General features: G+C 42.2%; 1 protein-coding gene across 1 annotated transcript in view; it reads left to right on the forward strand.

Annotated features, from left to right (window-relative positions):
• The window catches only part of E23 (Early gene at 23), a 200421-nt gene that overhangs the window by 91104 nt on the left and 81579 nt on the right, over window positions 1-27738 (forward strand). Inside the window, exon 3 of the mRNA XM_071675333.1 lies at window positions 27480-27622. Coding sequence (XP_071531434.1) covers window positions 27480-27622 — 143 coding nt within the window. The remainder of the gene's footprint in view (window positions 1-27479; window positions 27623-27738) is intronic.

The raw sequence follows: 27738 nt of genomic DNA on the forward strand, positions 1-27738 counted from the left end.
GAAGAAAGTTAAGAGTAAATGTGAATAAGAGCAAGGTTATTAGGTACAGTAGGGTTGAGGGTCAAGTCCATTGGGAGGTAAGTTTGAATGGAGAAAAACTGGAGGAAGTAAAGTGTTTTAGAAATCTGGGAGTGGATTTGGCAGCGGATGGAACCATGGAAGCGGAAGTGAATCATAGGGTGGGGGAGGGGGGCGAAAATCCTGGGAGCCTTGAAGAATGTGTGGAAGTCGAGAACATTATCTCGGAAAGCAAAAATGGGTATGTTTGAAGGAATAGTGGTTCCAACAATGTTGTATGGTTGCGAGGCGTGGGCTATGGATAGAGTTGTGCGCAGGAGGGTGGATGTGCTGGAAATGAGATGTTTGAGGACAATGTGTGGTGTGAGGTGGTTTGATCGAGTAAGTAACGTAAGGGTAAGAGAGATGTGTGGAAATAAAAAGAGCGTGGTTGAGAGATCAGAAGAGGGTGTTCTGGAATGGTTTGGGCACATGGAGAGAATGCGTGAGGAAAGATTGACCAAGAGGATATATGTGTCGGAGGTGGAGGGAACGAGGAGAAGTGGGAGACCAAATTGGAGGTGGAAAGATGGAGTGAAAAAGATTTTGAGTGATCGGGGCCTGAACATGTAGGAGGGTGAAAGGCGGGCAAGGAATAGAGTGAAATGGATCGATGTGGTATAACGGGGTTTACGTGCTGTCAGTGGATTGAATCAGGGCATGTGAAGAGTCTGGGGTAAACCATGGAAAGCTGTGTAGGTATGTATATTTGCGTGTGTGGACGTGTGTATGTACATGTGTATGGGGGGGGTTGGGCCATTTCTTTCGTCTGTTTCCTTGCGCTACCTCGCAACCGCGGGAGACAGCGACGAGGTATAAAAGAAAAAAAAAATATATATATATATATATATATATATATATATATATATATATATATATATATATATATATATATATATATAAATATATATCCTTGGTTGCATTACATTTCTTCCAGTGTTCCTCAGTGATACTCTAGCCATCTCACTAAGCTTTCCACACACATAATGTATGACCCAGGCACCAGGTGGGTTGGAGGGATGAAGTCAGTGCCTTTCTTACTCAATATATCGACATGTTTTTCCCAAGCGACTGAGGGAAGTGTGGTGGTGCATGCTAAGCAGGCTGGCCAGGGGGTCTTAGCTACGCCCATTGGCCCTGGTTTGCTTCGCTTGTATCTTGTCTGGGATACAGCTACAGTCTGTCTGTGAAGTACAATAACGTACGTAATCATAAGATTAAGATAGTTTACGTTTTAGATGCACTGTAAAAACGGAATTATATTTCACGTTCTTGAAGGATTAACGAAAGAAATCAGTATCATACCGAGGGATAAGGAATGTTCAGCCGAAGAATACAGATATTGGCTTATTTTGTGAGAGATGGGATTATGAATGTATATTACGATTTGTGCAAGAGGAAGAGAACTCATTAATGTACATTCCGTAATAAGGAATACGGCTTTATTTTCTTGTTTAAGTTAGAAACTGTGATAAGTTATGTGTTGTAGTACATATAGGGCTGTAGTAAATGTATGTATTATAGAATTGTTATGACTAAAACAGGAAATGGTAGAAAATATATTGCATTAGTGGAGTGGGGGATTACTGTTACCGGAGATAATCAGTTTTTCACTCCATCCTTCCACCTCCAATTTGGTCAAATTTCCTCACTCATTCTCTCCATGTGACCAAGCCATTTCAGTACACCCTCTTCTGCTCTCTCAACCACTTTCTTTATTACTACACATCTCTCTTACCCTCTTATCACTTATTCAATCAAACCACCTCACACCACATATTGTCCTCAAACATTTCATTTCCAGCACATCCACCCTCCTCCGCACAACTCTATCTATAGCCCATGCCTCGCAACCATATAACATTGTTGGAACCACTATTCCTTCAAACATACCCATTTTTGCTTTCCGAGATAATGTTCTCGACTTCCACACATTCTTCATCGCTCTCGGAACCTCCGCCCCCTCCCTCACGCTGTGACTCACTTCCGCTTCTATGGTTCCATTCGCTCCTAAGTCCACTCCCAGATATCTAAAACACTTAACTTCCTCCAATTTTTCTCTATTCAAACGTACATCCCAGTTAACTTGTCCCGCAACCCTACTGAACCTAATAACCTTGCTTTTATTCACATTTACTCTTAACTTTCTCCTTTCACACACTTTTCCAAACTGTCGCCAACTTCTGAAGTTCCTCACACGAATCACCCTTGCACCTTTCTCTTGACCTCCAGCTTTTTCTTTTATACATCTCCCAGTCATTTACATTACTTCCCTGCAAGTATCGTCTAAACTCCCCTCTTTTTCACTAACAACAATAGTTCTTCATTCTACCACTCACTACCCTTTCTGATGTGCCCATCTCCCACCTTTCTCATGCCACATCCATCTTTTGCGCAAGCCATCACTGCTTCCCTAAATACATCCCATTCCTTCCCCACTCCCCTCTCGTCATTTGCTCTCACGTTTTGCCATTCTGCACTTAATCTCTCCTGGTACTTCCTCACACAAGTCTCCTTCCCAAGCTCACCTACTCTCACCACTCTCTTCTTCCCAACATTCTCTCCTCTTTTTTTGAAAACCTCCACAAATCTTCACCTTCGCCTCCACAAGATAATGAACAGACATCCCTCCCGCTGCGTGATCAAGTGCATTTCTATGAGTCCATGGGGAAATGAAACACGACAATTTCCCAAGAGCACTTTCGTGTAATAATCACATCATCAGGGGAGAAACAAGAAAGAAATGGCGTCCTAGCTACGTTACTGCTTTGTATATCAGCTGACTGTTAGATTTCCTTCGCGTATCTCCCTTGATGATGTGATTATTACACGAAAGTGCACTTGGAAACTTACCGTGCTTCATTTCCCCTTGGACTCATAAGAATATATATATATATATATATATATATATATATATATATATATATATATATATATATATATATATATATATACATATATATATATATATATATATATATATATATATATATATATATATATATATATATATATATATTCACTCTGCTATTTCCCGCGTAAGCGAGGTAGCGTTAAGAACAGAGGACTGAGCCTTTAAGGAATATCCTTACTTGGTCCCCTTCTCTGTTCCTCTTTTGGGAGATTAAAAAAAAAAAGAGAGAGAGAAAGAGGGAAGGATTTCCAGCCCCCTGCTCCCTCCGCTTTTAGTCGCTTTCTACGACAGGCAGGGAAAATGTGGGAAGCATTCTTTCCCCCCTATCCCCAGGGATAATATATATATATATATATATATATATATATATATATATATATATATATATATATATATATATATATATATATTTTTTTTTTTTTTTTTGCTTTGTCGCTGTCTCCCGCGTTTGCGAGGTAGCGCAAGGAAACAGACGAAAGAAATGGCCCAACCCACCCCCATACACATGCCTTGATTCAATCCACTGACAGTACGTCAACCCCGGTATACCACATCGCTCCAATTCACTCTATTCTTTGCCCTCCTTTCACCCTCCCGCATGTTCAGGCCCCGATCACACAAAATCTTTTTCACTCCATCTTTCCACCTCCAATTTGGTCTCCCTCTTCTCCTCGTTCCCTCCACCTCCGACACATATATCCTCTTGGTCAATCTTTCCTCACTCATTCTCTCCATATGACCAAACCATTTCAAAACACCCTCTTCTGCTCTCTCAACCACGCTCTTTTTATTTCCACACATCTCTCTTACCCTTACGTTACTTACTCGATCAAACCACCTCACACCACACATTGTCCTCAAACATCTCATTTCCAGCACATCCATCCTCCTGCGCACAACTCCATCCATAGTCCACGCCTCGCAACCATACAACATTGTTGAAACCACTATTCCTTCAAACATACCCATTTTTGCTTTCCGAGATAATGTTCTCGACTTCCACACATTCTTCAAGGCTCCCAGAATTTTCGCCCCCTCCCCCACCCTATGATCCACTTCCGCTTCCATTGTTCCATCCGCTGCCAGATCCACTCCCAGATATCTAAAACACTTCACTTCCTCCAGTTTTTCTCCATTCAAACTCACCTCCCAATTGAATTGACCCTCAACCCTACTGTACCTAATAACCTTGCTCTTATTCACTTCACCAAACTCAGTCACCAGCTTCTGCAGTTTCTCACATGAATCAGCCACCAGCGCTGTATCATCAGCGAACAACAACTGACTCACTTCCCAAGCTCTCTTATCCCCAACAGACTTCATACTTGCCCCTCTTTCCAAAACTCTTGCATTCACCTCCCTAACAACCCCATCCATAAACAAATTAAACAACCATGGAGACATCACACACCCCTGCCGCAAACCCACATTCACTGAGAACCAATCACTTTCCTCTCTTCCTACACGTACACATGCCTTACATCCTCGATAAAAACTTTTCACTACTTCTAACAACTTGCCTCCCACACCATATATTCTTAATACCTTCCACAGAGCATCTCTATCAACTCTATCATATGCCTTCTCCAGATCCATAAATGCTACTTACAAATCCATTTGCTTTTCTAAGTATTTCTCACATACATTCTTCAAAGCAAACACCTGATCCACACATCCTCTACCACTTCTGAAACCACACTGCTCTTCCCCAATCTGATGCCCTGTACATGCCTTCACCCTCTCAATCAATACCCTCCCATATAATTTGCCAGGAATACTCAACAAACTTATACCTCTGTAATTTGAGCACTCACTCTTATCCCCTTTGCCTTTGTACAATGGCACTATGCACGCATTCCGCCAATCCTCAGGCACCTCACCATGAGTCATACATACATTAAATAACCTTACCAAGCAGTCAACAATACAGTCACCCCCTTTTTTAATAAATTCCACTGCAATACCATCCAAACCTACTGCCTTGCCGGCTTTCATCTTCCGCAAAGCTTTTACTACCTCTTCTCTGTTTACCAACTCATTTTCCCTAACCCTCGCACTTTGCACACCACCTCGACCAAAACACCCTATATCTGCCACTCTATCATCAAACACATTCAACAAACCTTCAAAAATATTCACTCCATCTCCTTCTCACATCACCACTACTTGTTATCACCTCCCCATTTGCGCCCTTCACTGAAGTTCCCATTTGCTCCCTTGTCTTACGCACTTTATTTACCTCCTTCCAGAACATCTTTTTATTCTCCCTAAAATTTAATGATATATATATATATATATATATATATATATATATATATATATATATATATATATATATATATATATATGATATATATATATATATATATATATATATATATATATATATATATATATATATATATATATATTCTTTTCTTTCTTTTAAACTATTCGCCATTTCCCGCGTTAGCGAGGTAGCGTTAAGAACAGAGGACTGGGCCTTTGTGGAATATCCTCACCTGGCCCCCTCTGTTCCTTCTTTTGGAAAATTAAAAAAAAAACGAGAGGGGAGGATTTCCAGCCTCCCGCTCCCTCCCCTTTTAGTCGCCTTGTACGACACGCAGGGAATACGTGGGAAGTATTCTTTCTCCCCTATCCCCAGGGATATATATATATATATATATATATATATATATATATATATATATATATATATATATATATATATATATATCCCTGGGGATAGGGGAGAAAGAATACTGCCCACGTATTCGATGCGTGTGGAAGACGACTAAGAGGGGCGGAAGCGGGAGCGTCAGGGGATTGAGGGAGAGGGTGTTGTTGGGAAACCCCCACCCACCTTTTCCTGTATTTCAGTTGTTAAATGATGGACCAGAAGAAGGAACCAGGCAGAGTGTGCTCATCCTCCTCAAAGGCTCAGACTGGAGTATCTGAATGTGTGTGGATGTAACCAAGATTAGCAAAGAGGAAAGATTGCTAGTATGTTTAAGGAAAGAGACCTAGATGTTCTGGCTCTGAGAGAAACAAAGCTCAGGATAAAGGGGAAGAGTGTTTTGGAAATGTCTTTGGAGTAAAGTCAGGGGTTAGTGTTGGGGTAAAAGCTAAGGAGGGGTTATGACTACTGCTGAAGCAGTAGTTGTTGGAATGTGTGAGCGCAAGAAAGTGAACTTTAGACTGATGTGTGTGAAAATGAAAGTGGATTACGAGGGTTAGGTGATTACTGATGCTTATACGTCTGGCAACGAGAAAAGTGATAAAGAGAGGCCATTCTTTTGGTAGCAAGTGAGTGGTGTGACACTAATTTATCAAAATTAGTGTCAAGGGATCGGGTATCAGTGACAGGAGACTTAGATTCAAAAGTGAGTAATGTAGTTTAGGGTATGATGGAGTGTGGGGTAGGCGGGTGGGGTCTTCAATATGGTGAAGAGAACTGGTGAGTACCTTGTGTAGTTAGTGTGTGCTAAACAAGGACTGTAGTAGGGAATATCTGGTTTATAAAGAGGAACAGACATAAGTGTGCGTGGGTGAGTAGGAATGATGAGCAGGTATAACACTATGGAGTTCTCTCGCTGGGGTACAAAGGATTGATGATCACTAATTGTAAAGTCAATGTATTGGTTACTATTGACATAACCACACTTATCACTAACTAACCTCTAGTATGGTTGGAACCCGTCCAGTATGGTTGGAACCCGTCCAGTATGGTTGGAACTCGTCCAGTATGGTTGGGACCCGTCCAGTATGGTTGGAACTCGTCCAGTATGGTTGAAACTCGTCCAGTATGGTTGGGACCCTTCAAGTATGGTTGGAACTGTCCACTATGATTGGAACCCATCTAGTATGGTTGGAACTCGTCCAGTATGGTTGGGACCCGTCCAGTATGGTTGGGACCCGTCCAGTATGGTTGGGACCCGTCCAGTATGGTTGGGACCCGTCCAGTATGGTTGGGACCCGTCCAGTATGGGAAGCACACAAACCATGAAGACGAACATTTTTGTTGCGGTTTGTGGTAAAACAGAAGGTGATCGTAGTGAGGGGCGGGAGCTGGCTGGTGGGATGTTGAAGAGCCTGGGGAATTAAGTCCAGCGACGACGCTGGAGAAGAACAAATGAACGAGGATGATGAAAGATAAAGATGAGAAAGTGAAAGATAAATATTTGCGTCGTGAAACAGAAAATGAGCTGAGAGGCTTACGCCACTTAAAAGCCACCCCAGAAATGATTATAAGAAGAATAAAGTTGTGCATGACAAGCATGGAGACACTAAAGGAAATATCAGGCAGTCACACCAACACAGCTCTCCAGTCTGGAGGGCATGATACAGTAATGAGAAACAGATTAAGATAAGAACTAATAGGGTTTTATAGGACCATACACACAGGTAGTGCTGTACCATATGGTCTGAGAATTATCATGTACTCCTGCATATAGGATCTTCAGGATTTCAGTCCATGGTTGTGATTTGACGTTGACGGCCTTGATGACCCTGGCAGCTGATAAGCCTAAAGCCCAAATAACCAAGCAGTTAGGTCTTTCACCAGGTAATCTCAGTAAAGGCTAATTGGTATTCCTTTACCTGCTCGCTCTATACATATTTTCATAAATGCATCTGCGTTTCTCTGTATGTATGTATACCACGTACCACGTCATTAGGACGTGCTGGTAACGTGATACTGCAGTACCACGTCATTAGGACGTGCTGGTAACGTGATACTGCAGTACCACGTCAGTAGGTCTTCTACCCCCACAGCTGGCTCTGGGACCTACCCTTGGTTAGTTATTGACCTATCCTTGCCCTTGGTTAGCTATTGGCCTATCCTTGCCCTTGGTTATTTATTGACCTATCCTTGCCCTTGGTTAGTTATTGACCTATCCTTGCCCTTGGTTAGCTATTGACCTATCCTTGCCCTTGGTTAATTATTGACCTGTCCTTGTCCTTGCTTAGTTATTGACCTATCCTTGCCCTTTGTTAGTTATTGACCTATCCTTGCCCTTGGTCAGTTATTGACCTATCCTTGCCTTGGATAGTTATTGACCTACCCTTACCCTTGGTTAGTTATTGACCTATCCTTGCCCTTGGTTAGTTATTGACCTATCCTTACCCTTGGTTAGTTATTGACCTATCCTTGCCTTGGATAGTTATTGACCTATCCTTACCCTTGGTTGATTATTGACCTATCCTTGCCCTTGGTTAGTATTGGCTAGTTATTGACTTATCCTTGCCCTTGGTTAGCTATTGACCTATCCTTACCCTTGGTTAGTTTTGACCTATCCTTGCCTTGGATAGTTATTGACCTATCCTTACTCTTGGTTGATTAATGACCTATCCTTGCCCTTGGTTAGTTATTGACCTATCCTTCCCATTGGTTAGGCAGTGACCTATCCTTCCCATGGGTTATCCATTGACCTATCCTTCCCCTTGGTTAGCTATTTATTCATCCTTCCCCATGGTTAGAAAATTAACCTATCCTTCCCTCGGCTCGCTATTGATCTATCCTTCCCCTTGGTTAGTATTGACCTATCCTTGCCCTTGGTTAGTTATTGTCCTATCCTTACCCTTGGTTAGTTATTGACCTATCCTTGCCTTGGATAGTTATTGACCTATCCTTACCCTTGGTTAGTTATTGACCTATCCTTGCCTTGGATAGTTATTGACGTATCCTTACCCTTGGTTAGTATTGACCTATCCTTGCCCTTGGTTAGTATTGACCTATCCTTCCCGTGGGTTATCCATTGACCTATCCTTCCCCTTGGTTAGCTATTTACTTATCCTTCCCCATGGTTAGAAAATTAACCTATCCCTTGGTTAGCTATTGATCTATCCTTCCCCTTGGTTAGTTAGTATTGACCTGTCCTTGCCCTTGGTTAGTATTGACCTATCCTTCCCGTGGGTTATCCATTGACCTATCCTTCCCCTTGGTTAGCTATTTACTTATCCTTCCCCATGGTTAGAAAATTAACCTATCCCTTGGTTAGCTATTGATCTATCCTTCCCCTTGGTTAGTTAGTATTGACCTGTCCTTGCCCTTGGTTAATTATTGACCTATCTTTCCCATTAGTTAGGCAGTGACCTATCCTTCCCGTAGGTTATCCATTGACTTATCCTTCCTGTAGGTTATCCATTGACCTATCCTTCCCCTTGGTTAGCTATTTACTTATCCCTCCCCATAGTTAGAAAATCAACCTATCCTTCCCTTGGTTAGGTATTGACCTATCCTTCCCCTTGGTTAGCCATTGATCTTTCCTTCCCCTTGGTTAATTATTGACCTAGCCTTCCCCTTGGTTAGCCATTGATATTTCCTTCCCCTTGGTTAGGCAGTGACCTATCATTGACCTTTGTTAGCTATTGACATATCCTTCCCTTGGTTAGCTATTGACCTATCCTTCCCTTGGTTAGCTATTGACCTTTCCTTTCTCTTGGGTAGCTGTTGACCTATCCCTCGCCTTCGTTAGCTATTGACCTATCCTTCTCCTTGGTTAGCTGTTGTTCTGTCCTTCCTTTTGGTTAGCTGGTGACCTATCCTTCCCCTTGGTTAGCTATTGACCTATCCTTCCCGTTGGTTAGCCATTGACCTATTCTTCCCCTTGGTTAGCCATTGACCTATCCTTCCCCTTGGTTAGCTATTGACATATACTTTCCTTGGTTGGCGATTGACCTATCCTTCCTCTTGGTTAGCCATTGACCTATCCTTCCCCTTGGTTAGCTATTGACCGATCCTTGTTTTTGGTTAGCGATTGGCCTATCCTTCCCCTTGATTAGTTATTGACCTATCATTCCATTGGTTAGTAATCGACCTATCCTTTCCCTTGGTTAGGCAGTGACCTATTTTTGCCCTTGGTTAGCTATTGGCATGTCCTTGCCCTTGGTTAGCTATTGACCTATCCTTCTCCTTGGTTAGCTATTGACCTATCCTTCTCCTTGGTTAGCTATTGACCTATCCTTCTCCTTGGTTAGCTATTGACCTATCCTTGCTCTTGGTTTGCTATTGACCTATCCTTGCCCTTGATTAGCTGTTGACCTATCCTTGCCCTTGTTTAACTATTGACCTATCCTTCCCCTTGGTTAGCTAATGATCCATCCTTGCCCTTGTTTAGCTATTAATCTATCCTTGCCCTTGGTTAGTTATTGACCTATCCTTGCCCTTGGTTAGCTATTGACCCATCCTTGCCCTTGGTTAGCTATCGACTTATCCTTTCCCTTGGTTAGGCAGTGACCTATTTTTGCCCTTGGTTAGCTATTGGCATGTCCTTGCCCTTGGTTAGCTATTGACCTATCCTTCTCTTGGTTAGCTATTGAGCTATCCTTCTCCTTGGTTAGCTATTGACCTATCCTTGCCCTTGGTTAGCTATTAACCTATCCTTGCCCTTGGTTAGCTGTTGACCTATCCTTGCCCTTGTTTTGCTATTGACCTATCCTTCCCCTTGGTTAGCTATTGACCTATCTCTGCCCTTGGTTAGCTATTGACCTGTCCTTGCCCTTGGTTAGCTATTGACCTATCCTTCCCTAGGTTAGCTATTGACCTATCCTTCTCCTTGGTTAGCTATTGACCTATCCTTGCTCTTAGTTAGCTATTGACCTATCCTTGCTCTTGGTTAGCTATTGACCTATCCTTGCCCATGTTTATCTATTGACCTATCCTTCCCCTTGGTTAGCTATTGACCTATCCTTGCCCTTGGTTATCTATTAACCTATCCTTGCCCTTGGTTAGCTATTGACCTATCCTTGCCCTTGGTTAGCTATTGACCCATCCTTGCCCTTGGTTAGCTGGTGGCCTGTCCTTCCCCTTGGTTAATTATTGACCTATCCTTGCCCTTGGTTAGCCATTGACCTATCCTTGCTCTTGGTTAGCTATTTACCTATCCTTGCCCTTGGTTAGCTATTGACGTATCCTTGCCCTTGGTTAGCTATTGACCTGTCCTTCCCCTTGGTTAGTTATTGACCTATCCTTGCCCTTGGTTAGTTACCTATCCTTGCTCTTGGTTAGTTATTGACCTATCCTTGCCCTTGGTTGAGGTCAGATGTAGTTAGTCCCTGGTGGCCGTGTATGGCCGGATGATCAAGATTTGCGTCATGTTCAGCTCCTGCTGTGAATCAGTCGCCAGTCAGGTAAACCCACACACCATGATGTCCTGCTGCTGGTAGAAGTTCCCCTGCCCTGGTGCAGGAACCTTACAAGGGACGAGGCAGGATAAGCATCCTTAAGGAAAGGAGGTCAATGGCAGCCGCAGAAGAGACTTGTAGATTCCTCAGTGGTCGAGGTGTTCTTGGAAACTTGACCGACGTAGGAGACGGGCGCGGGAGACATGTTTCGTTACCATCCTTCACTTATGGACTATAACCTTCACAACAAATCAGCAGAGGCCGTAATAATGGCAGACTGAAGTCTGTGGTATATAAACATTTTGTTGATACTGGGTTCCACGAGTACAGCGCTCCCTCAGTACGTTCAGGAATAACTATGAAGTTACCAAAAATACTCACAGCTTAGTAGTCCTGTGATACTACCTACTAGTCCCACGAGCCTGGGATCGAGTCTCGGACAGGGCAGTAGACTGCTTACAGCTATCCTATCTGTTCATCGTTCCCTTTAGAGCTGTTAGATCAATAAGTACTGGCTTACGTAAGCTTTGGCGTGCATATGTGCGCGTGTACCCAAGGTAAAGACATGGTATAGAGCCGGGGTAAAAAGAGAGTAATACTCATCTTCTCCGTAATACGTGTAGTACTCCCACAGATCAGCGCCCTACGCCTCACTCAGCAGTTATGCCTGCGGTTTCCGCACGGACCTAAAGGATGCAGTTCATCACCATACCAACCACCCCTTTCCCAAGTATTCCTATATCTTAGACAACCAACATTATCATACACGCTCTAACTAAGACAGTCCTCTAACTCACATATCTGTAATATAACGCCAAGTGTCATGTATTACAGTGTGGGATATAACGAGGTTGTTCTCAGTAACCCTGGCCGCCAACAGACTAGTCAGGTGGAGAGCGGGGACACTGCCAGGAGCACCAGCCTCACCTCCTACGTCCGCCAGGCAGGCTGGCTCAGGAGCAAGGGTCCTCCTGTCTGTTGACATATATGTCTCCCAGGACGGGCTGGTTTTTCTTATGATTATTATTATATAAGTTGATAATTGTTAACTTACCTTTATATATATATATATGGTGTGGGAGGCAAGTTGTTAGAAGCAGTGAAAAGTTTTTATCGAGGATGTAAGGCATGTGTACGTGTAGGAAGCGAGGAAAGTGACTGGATCTCAGTGAATGTAGGTTTGCGGCAGGGGTGTTTGATGTCTCCATGGTTGTTTAATTTGTTTATGGATGGGGTTGTTAGGGAGGTGAATGCAAGAGTTTTGGAAAGAGGGGCAAGTATGCAGTCTGTTGGGGATGAGAGAGCTTGGGAAGTGAGTCAGTTGTTGTTCGCTGATGATACAGCGCTGGTGGCCGATTCATGTGAGAAACTGCAGAAGCTGGTGACTGAGTTTGGTAAAGTGTGTGAAAGAAGAAAGTTAAGAGTAAATGTGAGTAAGAGCAAGGTTATTAGGTACAGTAGGGTTGACGGTGAAGTGAATTGGGAGGTAAGTTTGAATGGAGAAAAACTGGAGGAAGAGAAGTGTTTTAGATATCTGGGAGTGGATCTGGCAGCGGATGGAACCATGGAAGCGGAAGTGAATCATAGGGTGGGAGAGGGGGCGAAAATCCTAGGAGCCTTGAAGAATGTGTGGAAGTCGAGAACATTATCTCGGAGAGCAAAAATGGCTATGTTTGAAGGAATAGTGGTTCCAACAATGCTGTATGGTTGCGAGGCGTGGGCTATGGATAGAGTTGTGCGCAGGAGGGTGGATGTGCTGGAAATGAGATGTTTGAGGACATTATGTGGTGTGAGGTGGTTTGATCGAGTAAGTAATGTAAGGGTAAGAGAGATGTGTGGAAATAAAAAGAGTATGGTTGAGAGAGCAGAAGAGGGTGTTTTGAAATGGTTTGGGCACATGGAGAGAATGAGTGAGGAAAGATTGACCAAGTGGATATATGTGTCGGAGGTGGCGGGAACGAGAAGTGGGAGACCAAATTGGAGGTGGAAAGATGGAGTGGAAAAGATTTTGAGTGTTCGGGGCCTGAACATGCAGGAGGGTGAAAGGCGTACAAGGAATAGAGTGAATTGGATCGATGTTGTATACCGGGGTCGACGTGCTGTCAATGGATCGAATCAGGGCATGTGAAGCGTCTGGGGTAAACCATGGAAAGTTGTGTGGGGCATGGATGTGGAAAGGGAGCTGTGGTTTCGGGCATTATTGCATGACAGCTAGAGACTGAGTGTGAACAAATGGGGCCTTTCTTGTCTTTTCCTAGCGCTACCTCGCACACATGAGGGGGAAGGGGGATGTTATTCCATGTGTGGCGAGGTGGCGATGGGAATGAATAAAGGCAGACAGTGTGAATTGTGTGCATGTGTATATATGTATGTGTCTGTGTGTGTGTATATATATGTGTACATTGAGATGTATGGGTATGTATATTTGCGTGTGGGGACGTGTATGTATATACATGTGTATTGGGCCATTTTCTTTTGTCTGTTTCCTTGCGCTACCTCGCAAACGCGGGAGACAGCGACAAAGCAAAATAATATATATATATATATATATATATATATATATATATATATATATATATATATATATATATATATATGTATATATATATATATATATATTTTTTTTTTCTTTTGCTTTGTCGCAAAGGAGAGATAGGTAGTATGTTTAAGGAAAGGAACCTGAATGTTTTGGCTCTGAGTGAAACGAAGCTCAAGGGTAAAGGGGAAGAGTGGTTTGGGAATGTCTTGGGAGTAAAGTCAGGGGTTAGTGAGAGGACAAGAGCAAGGGAAGGAGTAGCAGTACTCCTGAAACAGGAGTTGTGGGAGTGTGTGATAGAATGTAAGAAAGTAAATTCTCGATTAATATGGGTAAAACTGAAAGTTGATGGAGAGAGATGGATGATTATTGGTGCATATGCACCTGGGCATGAGAAGAAAGATCATGAGAGGCAAGTGTTTTGGGAGCAACTGAATGAGTGTGTTAGTGGTTTTGATGCACGAGACCTGGTTATAGTGATGGGTGATTTGAATGCAAAGGTGAGTAATGTGGCAGTTGAGGGAATGATTGGTATACATGGGGTGTTCGGTGTTGTAAATGGAAATGGTGAAGAGCTTGTAGATTTATGTGCTGAAAAAGGACTGGTGATTGGGAATACCTGGTTTAAAAAGCGAGATATACATAAGTATACGTATGTAAGTATGAAAGATGGCCAGAGAGCGTTATTGGATTACGTGTTAATTGACAGGTGCGCGAAAGAGAGACTTTTGGATGTTAATGTGCTGAGAGGTGCAACTGGAGGGATGTCTGATCAATATCTTGTGGAGGCTAAGGTGAAGATTTGTATGGGTTTTCAGAAAAGAAGAGTGAATGTTGGGGTGAAGAGGGTGGTGAGAGTAAGTGAGCTTGGGAAGGAGACTTGTGTGAGGAAGTACCAGGAGAGACTGAGTACAGAATGGAAAAAGGTGAGAACAATGGAAGTAAGGGGAGTGGGGGAGGAATAGGATGTATTTAGGGAATCAGTGATGGATTGCGCAAAAGATGCTTGTGGCATGAGAAGAGTGGGAGGTGGATTGATTAGAAAGGGGAGTGAGTGGTGGGATGAAGAAGTAAGATTATTAGTGAAAGAGAAGAGAGAGGCATTTGGACGATTTTTGCAGGGAAAAACTGCAATTGAGTGGGAGATGTATAAAAGAAAGAGACAGGAGGTCAAGAGAAAGGTGCAAGAGGTGAAAAAGAGGGCAAATGAGATTTGGGGTGAGAGATTATCATTAAATTTTAGGGAGAATAAAAAGATGTTCTGGAAGGAGGTAAATAAAGTGCGTAAGACAAGGGAGCAAATGGGAACTTCAGTGAAGGGCGCAAATGGGGAGGTGATAACAAGTAGTGGTGATGTGAGAAGGAGATGGAGTGAGTATTTTGAAGGTTTGTTGAATGTGTTTGATGATAGAGTGGCAGATATAGGGTGTTTTGGTCGAGGTGGTGTGCAAAGTGAGAGGGTTAGGGAAAATGATTTGGTAAACAGAGAAGAGGTAGTAAAAGCTTTGCGGAAGATGAAAGCCGGCAAGGCAGCAGGTTTGGATGGTATTGCAGTGGAATTTATTAAAAAAGGGGGTGACTGTATTATTGACTGGTTGGTAAGGTTATTTAATGTATGTATGACTCATTGTGAGGTGCCTGAGGATTGGCGGAATGCGTGCATAGTGCCACTGTACAAAGGCAAAGGGGATAAGAGTGAGTGCTCAAATTACAGAGGTATAAGTTTGTTGAGTATTCCTGGTAAATTATATGGGAGGGTATTGATTGAGAGAGTGAAGGCATGTACAGAGCATCAGATTGGGGAAGAGCAGTGTGGTTTCAGAAGTGGTAGAGGATGTGTGGATCAGGTGTTTGCTTTGAAGAATGTATGTGAGAAATACTTAGAAAAGCAAATGGATTTGTATGTAGCATTTATGGATCTGGAGAAGGCATATGATAGAGTTGATAGAGATGCTCTGTGGAAGGTATTAAGAATATATGGTGTGGGAGGCAAGTTGTTAGAAGCAGTGAAAAGTTTTTATCGAGGATGTAAGGCATGTGTACGTGTAGGAAGAGAGGAAAGTGATTGGTTCTCAGTGAATGTAGGTTTGCGGCAGGGGTGTGTGTTGTCTCCATGTTTGTTTAATTTGTTTATGGATGGGGTTGTTAGGGAGGTGAATGTAAGAGTTTTGGAAAGAGGGGCAAGTATGAAGTCTGTTGGGGATGATAGAGCTTGGGAAGTGAGTCAGTTGTTGTTTGCTGATGATACAGTGCTGGTGGCTGATTCATGTGAGAAACTGCAGAAGCTGGTGACTGAGTTTGGTAAAGTGTGTGAAAGAAGAAAGTTAAGAGTAAATGTGAATAAGAGCAAGGTTATTAGGTACAGTAGGGTTGAGGGTCAAGTCAATTGGGAGGTAAGTTTGAATGGAGAAAAACTGGAGGAAGTAAAGTGTTTTAGATATCTGGGAGTGGATCTGGCAGCGGATGGAACCATGGAAGCGGAAGTGGATCATAGGGTGGGGGAGGGGGCGAAAATCCTGGGAGCCTTGAAGAATGTGTGGAAGTCGAGAGCATTATCTCGGAAAGCAAAAATGGGTATGTTTGAAGGAATAGTGGTTCCAACAATGTTGTATGGTTGCGAGGTGTGGGCTATGGATAGAGTTGTGCGCAGGAGGATGGATGTGCTGGAAATGAGATGTTTGAGGACAATGTGTGGTGTGAGGTGGTTTGATCGAGTAAGTAACGTAAGGGTAAGAGAGATGTGTGGAAATAAAAAGAGCGTGGATGAGAGAGCAAAAAGGGTTTTTGAAATGGTTTGGGCCCCTTTTTGAGAATGAGTGAGGAAAGATTGACCAAGGGATTAAAGGGTCCGGGGGTGGAGGGAACAGGAGAAGGGGAAACCAAATTGGAAAGGGGGAAAGATGGAGTGGAAAAGATTTTTAGTGTTTGGGGGGCCCGAAAATGCAGGAGGGGGAAAGGGGTACAAGGAATAGAGTGAATTGGATCGATGTTGGGAAAACCGGGGGGCCCGGGGTTTTCAATGGATTGAATCAGGGCATTGAAGCGTCTGGGGGAAACCATGGAAATTTTTGTGGGCTTTGGTTTTGGAAAGGGAGCGGGGGGTTTCGGGCATTTTTGATGAAGCTAGAAAACCAAGTGGGGAAAAAGGGGCCTTTTTTTCTTTTTCCAGCCCTACCTCGCACACATGAGGGGGGAAGGGGGGGTTTTTTCCATGTGTGGCGATTTGGGATGGGGAAAGAATTTAAAAAAAGACATTTTGAATTGTGTGCATGGTATATATGTATTGTCTGTGTTTTAAATATCTGTGTACATTGAGATTTTTATGGGGATGTAAAAATTTTCGTTTGTGGGGCGGGAAAGTATATACATGTGGGGGGTTTTTTCCATTTTTTTTTGCCCGTTTCCTTGCGCTACCCCCGGGAAAAGCGGGAGCCCGCGACAAAGCAAAATAAAAAATATATAATTTTATATATAATATATATTTTTATAAAAATATATATTTTATATATATATATAAAATATATATAAATTTTAAATTTTTTTTATATATAAAATATTTTAAAATATATTATATATATATTTTTTTTTTTTTTTTTTTCTTTTTTTCTTTGTCGCATACATAAAATATAAAGTATGTAAGTAAGGGGAAAGGGGGCCCGAGAAAACGGGTTTTTTGGGTTTCGTTTTTAATTTGGGCAGGGGGGCGGGAAAGGGGGAGGGGCTTTTTTTTTGGGTTGGTTTTTAAAGTTTGGGAGGGTTTCAAACTGGGGGGATGTCTGATCAATTAAACTTGTGGGGGGGGCTTAAAAGGGGGAAGGGTTTGTTTTGGGTTTTCAAGGAAAAAAAAAGAAATGAAATTTTTGGGGTTTTAAAAGGGGGGGGTTTAGGGGTAAGTTTAGCTTGGGAAGGAAAAACTTGTTGGGGGGGGGAAGGGGACCAAGGGGAGGGGCTTTTTACAGAAATTTGGGAAAAAGGGGAGAAAACCAAAGGGAAAAATAAAAAGGGGGGGTGGGGGGGGGGGGGAAAAGGGAAAGTTTAATTTTGGGGAAACCCGTGGGGAATTTGGGCGGCCAAAAAAAATTTTTGTTGGGGAGGGGGAAAAGTTGGGGGGGGTGGGGTTTATTAGAAAGGGGAGTTGGGGTGGTTGGGGTTGGAAAAAAAGTAAGATTTTTTTTTATGAAAGGGGGGAAAAGAGGGGGCAAATTTTTGGGGGGGAAAATTTTTTTTCAGGGAAAAAACTTTTTTCCCTTGGGGGTGGGGAAAGTATAAAAAGGAAAAGGGCAAGGGGGGGGTCAAAAAGAAAAAGGTTTTAAGGGGGTGGAAAAAAAGGGGGGAAATGGGGATTTGGGGGGGGAAGGGGATTAAACATTAAATTTTTTTTGGGAGGGAAAAAAAAAAGATGGTTTTTTGGGAAGGGGGGTAAATTAAAAAATTTTCGGGAAAAACAAAGGGGGGCCAAAAAGGGAACTTCAATGAAGGGCCAAAAAAGGGGGGGGGTTTAAAAAAAACCCAAATTTGTGGGGGTTGGGGGGGAGAAAAAGGGGGTTTTGGAAGGGGGAGTTTTTTTTGGGAAAGGTTTTGGTTTTAATGGTTTGATGATAGAGTGGGGAGATATTTTGGGTGGGGTTTTGGGGCGAGGGGGGGTGGGAAAAGGGGGAAAAGGGGGTTAAGGGGGGGGAAAAAGTTTGGTTTAAAAAAGAGGGGAAAAAAGGTTTTGGGAAAAAAAAAAATTTTCGGGGGAAAATGAAAAAGGGGCCCGGCCCCCAAGGGGAAAAACAGGGGGTTTGGGGTGGGGAATTTTTCAGTGGGGGGAAAATTTAAAAAAAAAAAAAAAGGGGGGACTTTATTTTTGGGGCTGGTTTGGTTTAAAGGTTTTTTAATTATGGTTTTTTTGGGCCTTTATTTTTTAGGTGCCTGGGAATTTGGGGAAAAAACGTTTTGGATAAATTTTCCCCTTTTACAAAAAAGGGAAAGGGGGGTAAGAGTTGGGGGTGCCCCAAATTAAAAAAGGGGGGGTATAAAATTTTTTGGGGGGAATTTTCCCGGTAAAAAAATTTTTAAAGGGGGGGGTATTGATTTAGAAGGGGGGGAAGGGGATTTACAAAAAACCTCGATTGGGGGGGCCGGGGTGGGGTTTTAGGGGAAAAGGGGGAAATGTGTGGGGTTTAGGGGTTTTTTCTTTGGGGAAGGGGAAAAGTTTTGTGGGGAAATTAAAATTAGGAAAAAAGGGGAAATGGGGTTTTGGGGATGTAGATTTTTTGGGTCTGGGGGAAAAAGGGGGATATAAGGGGGTAGAAAATTTCTCTTTTGGGAAAGGTATTAAGAAATTTTATGGTTTTTGGGGGGAAGTTGGTTTTTGAAAAAACCCGTGGGAAAAGGGTTTTTTTCGAGGAAAAGGGGAAGGGCCCTGTGGAAAGTGTTTTGGAAGGGGGAGGAAAAAATTTAAATTGGTTTTCCCGTGAATGGAAGGGTTTTTTCGGCCCGGGGGGTTTTTGTTTTTTCCATGGGTTTTTTAAAATTTTTTTATGGATGGGGTTGGTTTGGGAGGGAAATTTTTTTAAAGGGGTTTTTTTGGAAAAAAGAGGGGGGGAAAAATTTTTTGGAAAATCTGTTGGGGGGGTGGGGAGAGGGGTTTGGGGAAATGAGGGCAGTTGTTGTTCGCTGATTGGTTTCAAAACGTTGGGGGGGGGCCGATTTTTATGTGAAAGGGGAAAATGCAGAAGCTGGGGGGCTGAGTTTGGGAAAAAATGTGGGGGGAAAAAAAGAAAAAATTAAAAAGTTAAAAAAGTGGGAAAAAGGAAACAAGGGTTAATTTAAATTTTCAAGGGGAGGGTTTTAGGGGCAAAATCCCCTTGGGGGGGGTTTTGTTTTTAATGGAGGAAAAAAAAAAGGGGGAAAAATAAAATGTTTTTTGATATTTTTGGGGGTTTTGGGTCCCGGGGAGGCCCGGGTGGGGGAAAAACCCTGGAAGGGGGGGAAAATGGAATTTATTTTGGGGGGGGGGGGAAGGGGGGGGAAAATCCGGGGGGGGCCCCTTGGGAAGGGGAAAGGGGTGGAAGTCGGAACATTATCTCGGGGAAAGGGAAAAAAAAAAGGGTATGTTTGAAAAGGGGGGAAAAGTGGGTTTCCAAACCCAAAGTTGTAGGTTCGAGGGGGGGGGGCTATGGATTTGAGGGGGGTTTCGCCCGGGGGGGGTTTGGGTGTGCTGGGGGAAAGGGGGGATGTTTGAGGGGGGGGCAAAGTGTGGTGTTGGGGGGTGGTTTTGGGTCCCAGTTTAAAAATTTAAGTAAGGGTAAGGGGGGGGGATTTTGTGGAAAAAAAAAAAAAGGGGGGGTGGTTTTAGAGAGCCCGAAGAGGGTTTTTGAAATTGGGGGTTTTGGGCACCCTGGGAAAAAAAAAGAGGGGAGGAAAAAAATTTTTACCAAGGGGGAAAATTAAAGTGTCCCCGGGGGGTGGGGGGGAAAAAAGAGGGGAAACTTTCACCCTCCTGCATGTTCAGGCCCCGATCACACAAAATCTTTTTCACTCCATCTTTCCACCTCCAATTTGGTCTCCCACTTCTCGTTCCCTCCACCTCGGACACATATATCCTCTTGGTCAATCTTTCCTCACTCATTCTCTCCATGTGCCCAAACCATTTCAAAACACCCTCTTCTGCTCTCTCAACCACGCTCTTTTTATTTCCACACATCTCTCTTACCCTTACGTTACTTACTCGATCAAACCACCTCACACCACACATTGTCCTCAAACATCTCATTTCCAGCACATCCATCCTCCTGCGCACGATTCTATCCATAGCCCACGCCTCGCAACTATACAACATTGTTGGAACCACTATTCCTTCAAACATACCCATTTTTGCTTTCCGAGATAATGTTCTCGACTTCCACACATTCTTCAAGGCTCCCAGGATTTTCGCCCCCTCCCCCACCCTATGATCCACTTCCGCTTCCATGGTTCCATCCGCTGCCAGATCCACTCCCAGATATCTAAAACACTTTACTTCCTCCAGTTTTTCTCCATTCAAACTCACCTCCCAATTGAATTGACCCTCAACCCTACTGTACCTAATAACCTTGCTCTTATTCACATTTACTCTTAACTTTCTTCTTTCACACACTTTACCAAACTCAGTCACCAGCTTCTGCAGTTTCTCACATGAATCAGCTACCAGTGCTGTATCATCAGCGAACAACAACTGACTCACTTCCCAAGCTCTCTCATCCCCAATAGACTTCATACTTGCCCCTCTTTCCAAAACTCTTGCATTTACCTCCCTAACAACCCCATCCATATATATATATATATATATATATATATATATATATATATATATATATATATATATATATATATATATATATATATATATATTTTCTTTCTTTGTCGCTGTCTCCCGCGTTTGCGAGGAAGCGCAAGGAAACAGACGAAAGAAATGACCTAACCCACCCCCATACACATGTATATACATACGTCCACACACGCAAATATACATACCTACACAGCTTTCCATGGCCCACCCCAGACGCTTCACGTGCCCTGATTCAATCCACTGACAGCACGTCAACCCCGGTATACCACATCGATCCAATTCACTCTATTCCTTGCCCTCCTTTCACCCTCCTGCATGTTCTGGCCCCGATCACACAAAATCTTTTTCACTCCATCTTTCCACCTCCAATTTGGTCTCCCACTTCTCGTTCCCTCCACCTCCGACATATATATCCTCTTGGTCAATCTTTCCTCACTCATTCTCTTCATGTGCCCAAACCATTTCAAAACACCCTCTTCTGTTCTCTCAACCACGATCTTTTTATTTCCACACATCTCTCTTACCCTTACGTTACTTACTCGATCAAACCACCTCACACCACACATTGTCCTCAAACATCTCATTTCCAGCACATCCATCCTCCTGCGCACAACTCTATCCATAGCCCACGCCTCGCAACCATACAACATCGTTGGAACCACTATTCCTTCAAACATACCCATTTTTGCTTTCCGAGATAATGTTCTCGACTTCCACACATTCTTCAAGGCTCCCAGAATTTTCGCCCCCTCCCCCACCCTATGATCCACTTCCGCTTCCATGGTTCCATCCGCTGCCAGATCCACTCCCAGATATCTAAAACACTTTACTTCCTCCAGTTTTTCTCCATTTAAACTTACCTCCCAAATGACCTGACCCTCAACCCTACTGTACCTGATTACCTTGCTCTTATTCACATTTACTCTTAACTTTCTTCTTTCACACACTTTACCAAACTCAGTCACCAGCTTCTGCAGTTTCTCACATGAATCAGCCACCAGCGCTGTATCATCAGCGAACAACAACTGACTCACCTCCCAAGCTCTCTCATCCCCAACAGACTTCATACTTGCCCCTCTTTCCAAAACTCTTGCATTCACCTCCCTAACAACCCCATATATATATATATATATATATATATATATATATATATATATATATATATATATATATATATATATATATATATATCCATAAACAAATTAAACAACCATGGAGACATCACACACCCCTGCCGCAAACCTACATTCACTGAGAACCAATCACTTTCCTCTCTTCCTACACGTACACATGCCTTACATCCTCGATAAAAACTTTTCACTGCTTCTAACAACTTGCCTCCCACACCATATATTCTTAATACCTTCCACAGAGCATCTCTATCAACTCTATCATATGCCTTCTCCAGATCCATAAATGCTACATACAAATCCATTTGCTTTTCTAAGTATTTCTCACATACATTCTTCAAAGCAATTTGTTTATGGATGGGGTTGTTAGGGAGGTGAATGCGAGACTTTTGGAAAGAGGGGCAAGTATGAAGTCTGTTGGGGATGAGAGAGCTTAGGAAGTGAGTCAGTTGTTGTTCGCTGATGATACAGCGCTGGTGGCTGATTCATGTGAGAAACTGCAGAAGCTGGTGACTGAGTTTGGTAAAGTGTGTGAAAGAAGAAAGTTAAGAGTAAATGTGAATAAGAGCAAGGTTATTAGGTACAGTAGGGTTGAGGGTCAAGTCAATTGGGAGGTAAGTTGGAATGGAGAAAAACTGGAGGAAGTGAAGTGTTTTAGATATCTGGGAGTGGATCTGGCAGCGGATGGAACCATGGAAGCGGAAGTGGATCATAGGGTGGGGGAGGGGGCGAAAATTCTGGGAGCCTTGAAGAATGTGTGGAAGTCGAGAACATTATCTCGGAAAGCAAAAATGGGTATGTTTGAAGGAATAGTGGTTCCAACAATGTTGTATGGTTGCGAGGCGTGGGCTATGGATAGAGTTGTGCGCAGGAGGATGGATGTGCTGGAAATGAGATGTTTGAGGACAATGTGTGGTGTGAGGTGGTTTGTTCGAATAAGTAACGTAAGGGTAAGAGAGATGTGTGGAAATAAAAAGAGCGTGGTTGAGAGAGCAGAAGAGGGTGTTTTGAAATGGTTTGGGCACATGGAGAGAATGAGTGAGGAAAGATTGACCAAGAGGATATATGTGTCGGAGGTGGAGGGAACGAGGAGAAGAGGGAGACCAAATTGGAGGTGGAAAGATGGAGTGAAAAAGATTTTGTGTGATCGGGGCCTGATCATGCAGGAGGGTGAAAGGAGGGCAAGGAATAGAGTGAGTTGGATCGATGTGGTATACCGGGGTTAACGTGCTGTCAGTGGATTGAATCAAGGCATGTGAAGCGTCTGGGGTAAACCGTGGAAAGCTGTGTAGGTATGTATATTTGCGTGTGTGGACGTATGTATATACATGTGTATGGGGGTGGGTTGGGCCATTTCTTTCGTCTGTTTCCTTGCGCTACCTCGCTAACGCGGGAGACAGCGACAAAGCAAAAAAAAAAAGAAAAAAAAAAAAAAAAAAAAAAATATATATATATATATATATATATATATATATATATATATATATATATATATATATATATATATTATATTTATTATACTTGATTGCCGTTTCCCTACATCAGTGAGGTATTATTTATTTTATTATTATACTAAATCGCTGTTTTCCGCATCAGTGAGGTAGTGCCAGGAAACAGACGAAGAATGGCCCATCTACTCATATACACATGTATATACATAACGCCCAAACACTGACATACACATACATATACATACTTGTACACAGACATAAACATTTGCACACATGTACTTGCTTGCCTTCATCCATTTCTGGCTCTCCCCTGCCCCACAAGAAACAGCATCGCTACCCCCTGCTTCAGTGAGGTAGAGCCAGGAAAACAGACAAAAAAGGCCACACTCATTCACACTCGGTCTCTTGTTGTCATGTGTAATGCACCGAAACCACAGCTTCCTGTCCACATCCAGGGCCCACAGACCCTTCCATGGTTTACCACAGATGTTTCACATGCCCTGGTTCAGGCGACCCCGTATACCACATCATTCCAATTCACTCTGTTCCTTGCTCGCCTCTCACCCTCCTGTATGTTCAGGCCCCAATTGCTCATAATGTTTTTCACTCCATCCTTCCACTTACAATTTGATATCCTGTTTCTCCTTGTTCCCTTCACCTCTGACACATATATCCTCTTTGTCAACCTTTCTTCACCTCTCATCTGTTCAATACAAAAAACACAGATTCACTGTATCACAGGATACCAGGACTTATGTGTCTTCGAAAGACACAGAAGACTTACTCCTGTGCTCTGCTGCACTCAACTTGCATAGGCAACACATCACACTTCTTGACCTCTTGGTGCGGGTAAATGTCAATATATATATGTATATTTTTTTCTTTCTTTCATACTATTCGCCATTTCCCGCATTAGCGAGGTAGCGTTGAGAACAGAGGACTGGGGCCTTGAGGGAATATCCTCACCTGGGCCCCCTCTCTGTTCCCTCTTTTGGAAAAAAAAAAAAAAAAAAAAAAAAAAAAAAAAAAAGTATATATATGTATATATATTATTATTATTATTATTATTATTATTATCATTATTATTATTAGTATTAGTATTATTAAACTTGATTGCTGTTTCCCGCGTCAGTGGTGTTGTGCTAGGAAACAGACAAAGAAAGACCCATCCACTCGTATACACATGAAATACACACACACACACACACACACACACACACACACACACACACATATATATATATATATATATATATATATATATATATATATATATATATATATATATATATATATATATATATATATATATATTCATCCCTGGGGATAGGGGAGAAAGAATACTTCCCACGTATTCCCTGCATGTTGTAGAAGGCGACTAAAAGGGAAGGGAGCGGGGGGCTGGAAATCCTCCCCTCTTTTTTTTTTTTTATCTTTCCAAAAGAAGGAACAGAGAAGGGGGCCAGGTGAGGATATTCCCTCAAAGGCCCAGTCCTCTGTTCTTAACGTTACCTCGCTAACGCGGGAAATGGCGAATAGTATGAAAGAAAAAAAGAAAAGATATATATATATTGGAAAGGATCACAATTTTGCGCGTGATCAAGTATATTCCTGTGAGTCCATGAGGAAAATGAAACACGATAAGTTCCCAAATGCACTTTCGTGTAATAATCACATCATCAGAGGAGACATAAGAGAGAAATATAACAGTCAATTGATATATAACGAAGAGACGTAGCCAGGACGCCATTTGGTAAACATGTGATTGTCCAAGACAGACAACGAGCGTATCATAAACTTATTATGTGGACAAGAAGGTGAATTGTTTAGAAATTCTATCAACAATGTTATCCAATTTGTATAGACCTTCACTAATATCAAGGTTATAATTCTTTGTGTATTTGGTAATAGAAGATTCAATTATATTTCTCGTGGTAGTGGAGTTAGAGTTAATAACTGAGATGGCATTACTCCAGTCAATACAATGATCATAGTTTGTAGCGTGATTAAACAAGACATTTGATTCTTGTCCTGTTCTTATACTATATTGATTTTGCTTAAGTCTAACAGAAAGATCCTTACCAGTATGCCCAACATAGAACTTATCACAATTTCTACATGGCATTTTACAGATGCATCCAGGAGAATTTTCTGGTGAATTCCTGATTAAGATATTCTTTATTGTATTATTGTTACTGAAGGCAACTTTTACATTAAAGGATTTAAGCAACGTGAGAAGTAAAGTAAAATTATTATCAAAAGGGAGAACTAAAAGATTCTTGGTGTCAATGGGAGGTTTGGGCTCAACTCCATAAAATGATTTCTTTGCTAACTTAAGGGATTTATCAACGAAAGATCTAGGGTACTTTAACTGAGATCCAATAGAATATATCTTCTCAAACTCATCATCAATAAACTCTGGACTACAAATCCGTAATGCCCTAAGTTTAGGTTAGATCAAAGGTCATACCCACGGGTTGTGCCATTGTGCTCAATGGTCGTATCATTGTACTCAAAAGTCGTACTTCCCAGATGATTAAACAAATATGTGAGAGGGAAGTTGAGAAATACACAGAGGGATGATTTTGAAGATGGTAAAACCATAATGGATAGATATCAAAAATCAATGTGGAGAAAATGTAGCATATGTGATGATGGGTCAGAACGTTACACCTACTGCTGGTGATGTTACCAGAGTATAGTGGATGTTGGAGGTTTAGAGCCTGGAACGAGGAACATACTTGAAGCGTCGTAGTGTGTAGACCAAGCGTCAGTCTAGTTAGGCCCTAACTGTTCATTCCTGCCTTTGATGTAGGATGATAAGTGGGTACCAGGGGTGCATGAGGAAAGGTAAAGTATTGACTGTGAGCATGTTGGTCGATCTAATGGCTATCAGTAGCCAAAGAGACTTATCCAGAACCTTTACTATATGTAGATACATTTAGTAATGAGAGTGAACTGAACTTCTGTAGCAATTGTTGACTTCAGGGAAGGCTAAGCTGGGTGGCTAAAATGTAGATTTGTTTATGCTTCCCTTTATATTTTGTAGTAGATCACATACACATGAAGCGCCGATTTAAAGAAACTCGCTGGAAAAAAAATACACCCAAAGACTACAAACTTTCGACTATATTTTATGGTATTATCAGTGATAGAGGCAGTACGAACGAGAGAATATATACAGAACCAATTTCCACCACAGCTGAAGAACTCCATAAGGATATGTAAGTGCTGTGTAAGTTTGATGGCTGGCAAGTGTCTACGAAGAGCGGCTGCTCGAATTTCTTACATAACACTAGTCTTGACCGGCCCCATCTGTTACTGTCAGGTTCAAACAGAGGAACAAAGATGGTAAAGATTGAGGAGGGCTTTAACCTTTCTACATATTAACAACAGAATTTTCAATGAATTGATTTATAATTTTTCTCTTTTTAAAGTGGAAATATATTTGGTTAATAGTAAGGTTAGGCATCAAGCAACCGCTCACTTCTCAGAGTATAAATTGATATTCATACATCTCACCAGTCACACTTTCAGGTCTGCTCCACCGTCATTGTATTTGTTCTTACAGCTTTGGACTTACTGATCGAGACAGAATCATTAAAATGGTTTAGAACACCGCATGTTTTACTAACTATACTTGTACATTCGGAGTAATAAGCCAAATAGATTTGGCTTATGTGTATTCAGAAGTAGTTATCTTACGCATACCACGCATTGCTGTAGATAACCCCTCATTTCCTTTCTACAAAGATATGTTGTTATGTAATTCAGATTTAGAATAATCACTATCACACTGAGGTTATTATATTGTGAAAAGTATCATTCCCGTCGCATAGAAGGCATTAACATACAAGGTTGTTCCTCCATTGCTGATATATTATTTATTGACGACAATAGTTATTTAGTCTCCTAATATAATGACCAATAAATGTTAATGAAATAAGGTAACCCATTGTTTCATCTTCTCCAGGGTGACTGTTGGCTGGCCACGGAGACGGCCTCTCGAGGTAGTCTTCACCGATGTCAGTCTGACCATCGGCAAGACGTCTATCTTGACGCGGGTGGGCGGATCCTGCAAGCCGGGCGAGGTGATGGCTATCATGGGCCCATCAGGTAGGCTTCTTAATCGAACTTATCTTAACGTAGTCGGGTAATGACTCTCAAGGGCCTACCGGGTAGTTTATTTTGTCTTTTTTTTTTTTTTCCTCTAACCTACAACCTAGCCGGAG

Source organism: Panulirus ornatus, chromosome 20 (assembly GCF_036320965.1).
Source record: "Panulirus ornatus isolate Po-2019 chromosome 20, ASM3632096v1, whole genome shotgun sequence".
Classification (NCBI taxonomy): Eukaryota; Metazoa; Arthropoda; class Malacostraca; order Decapoda; family Palinuridae; genus Panulirus; species Panulirus ornatus.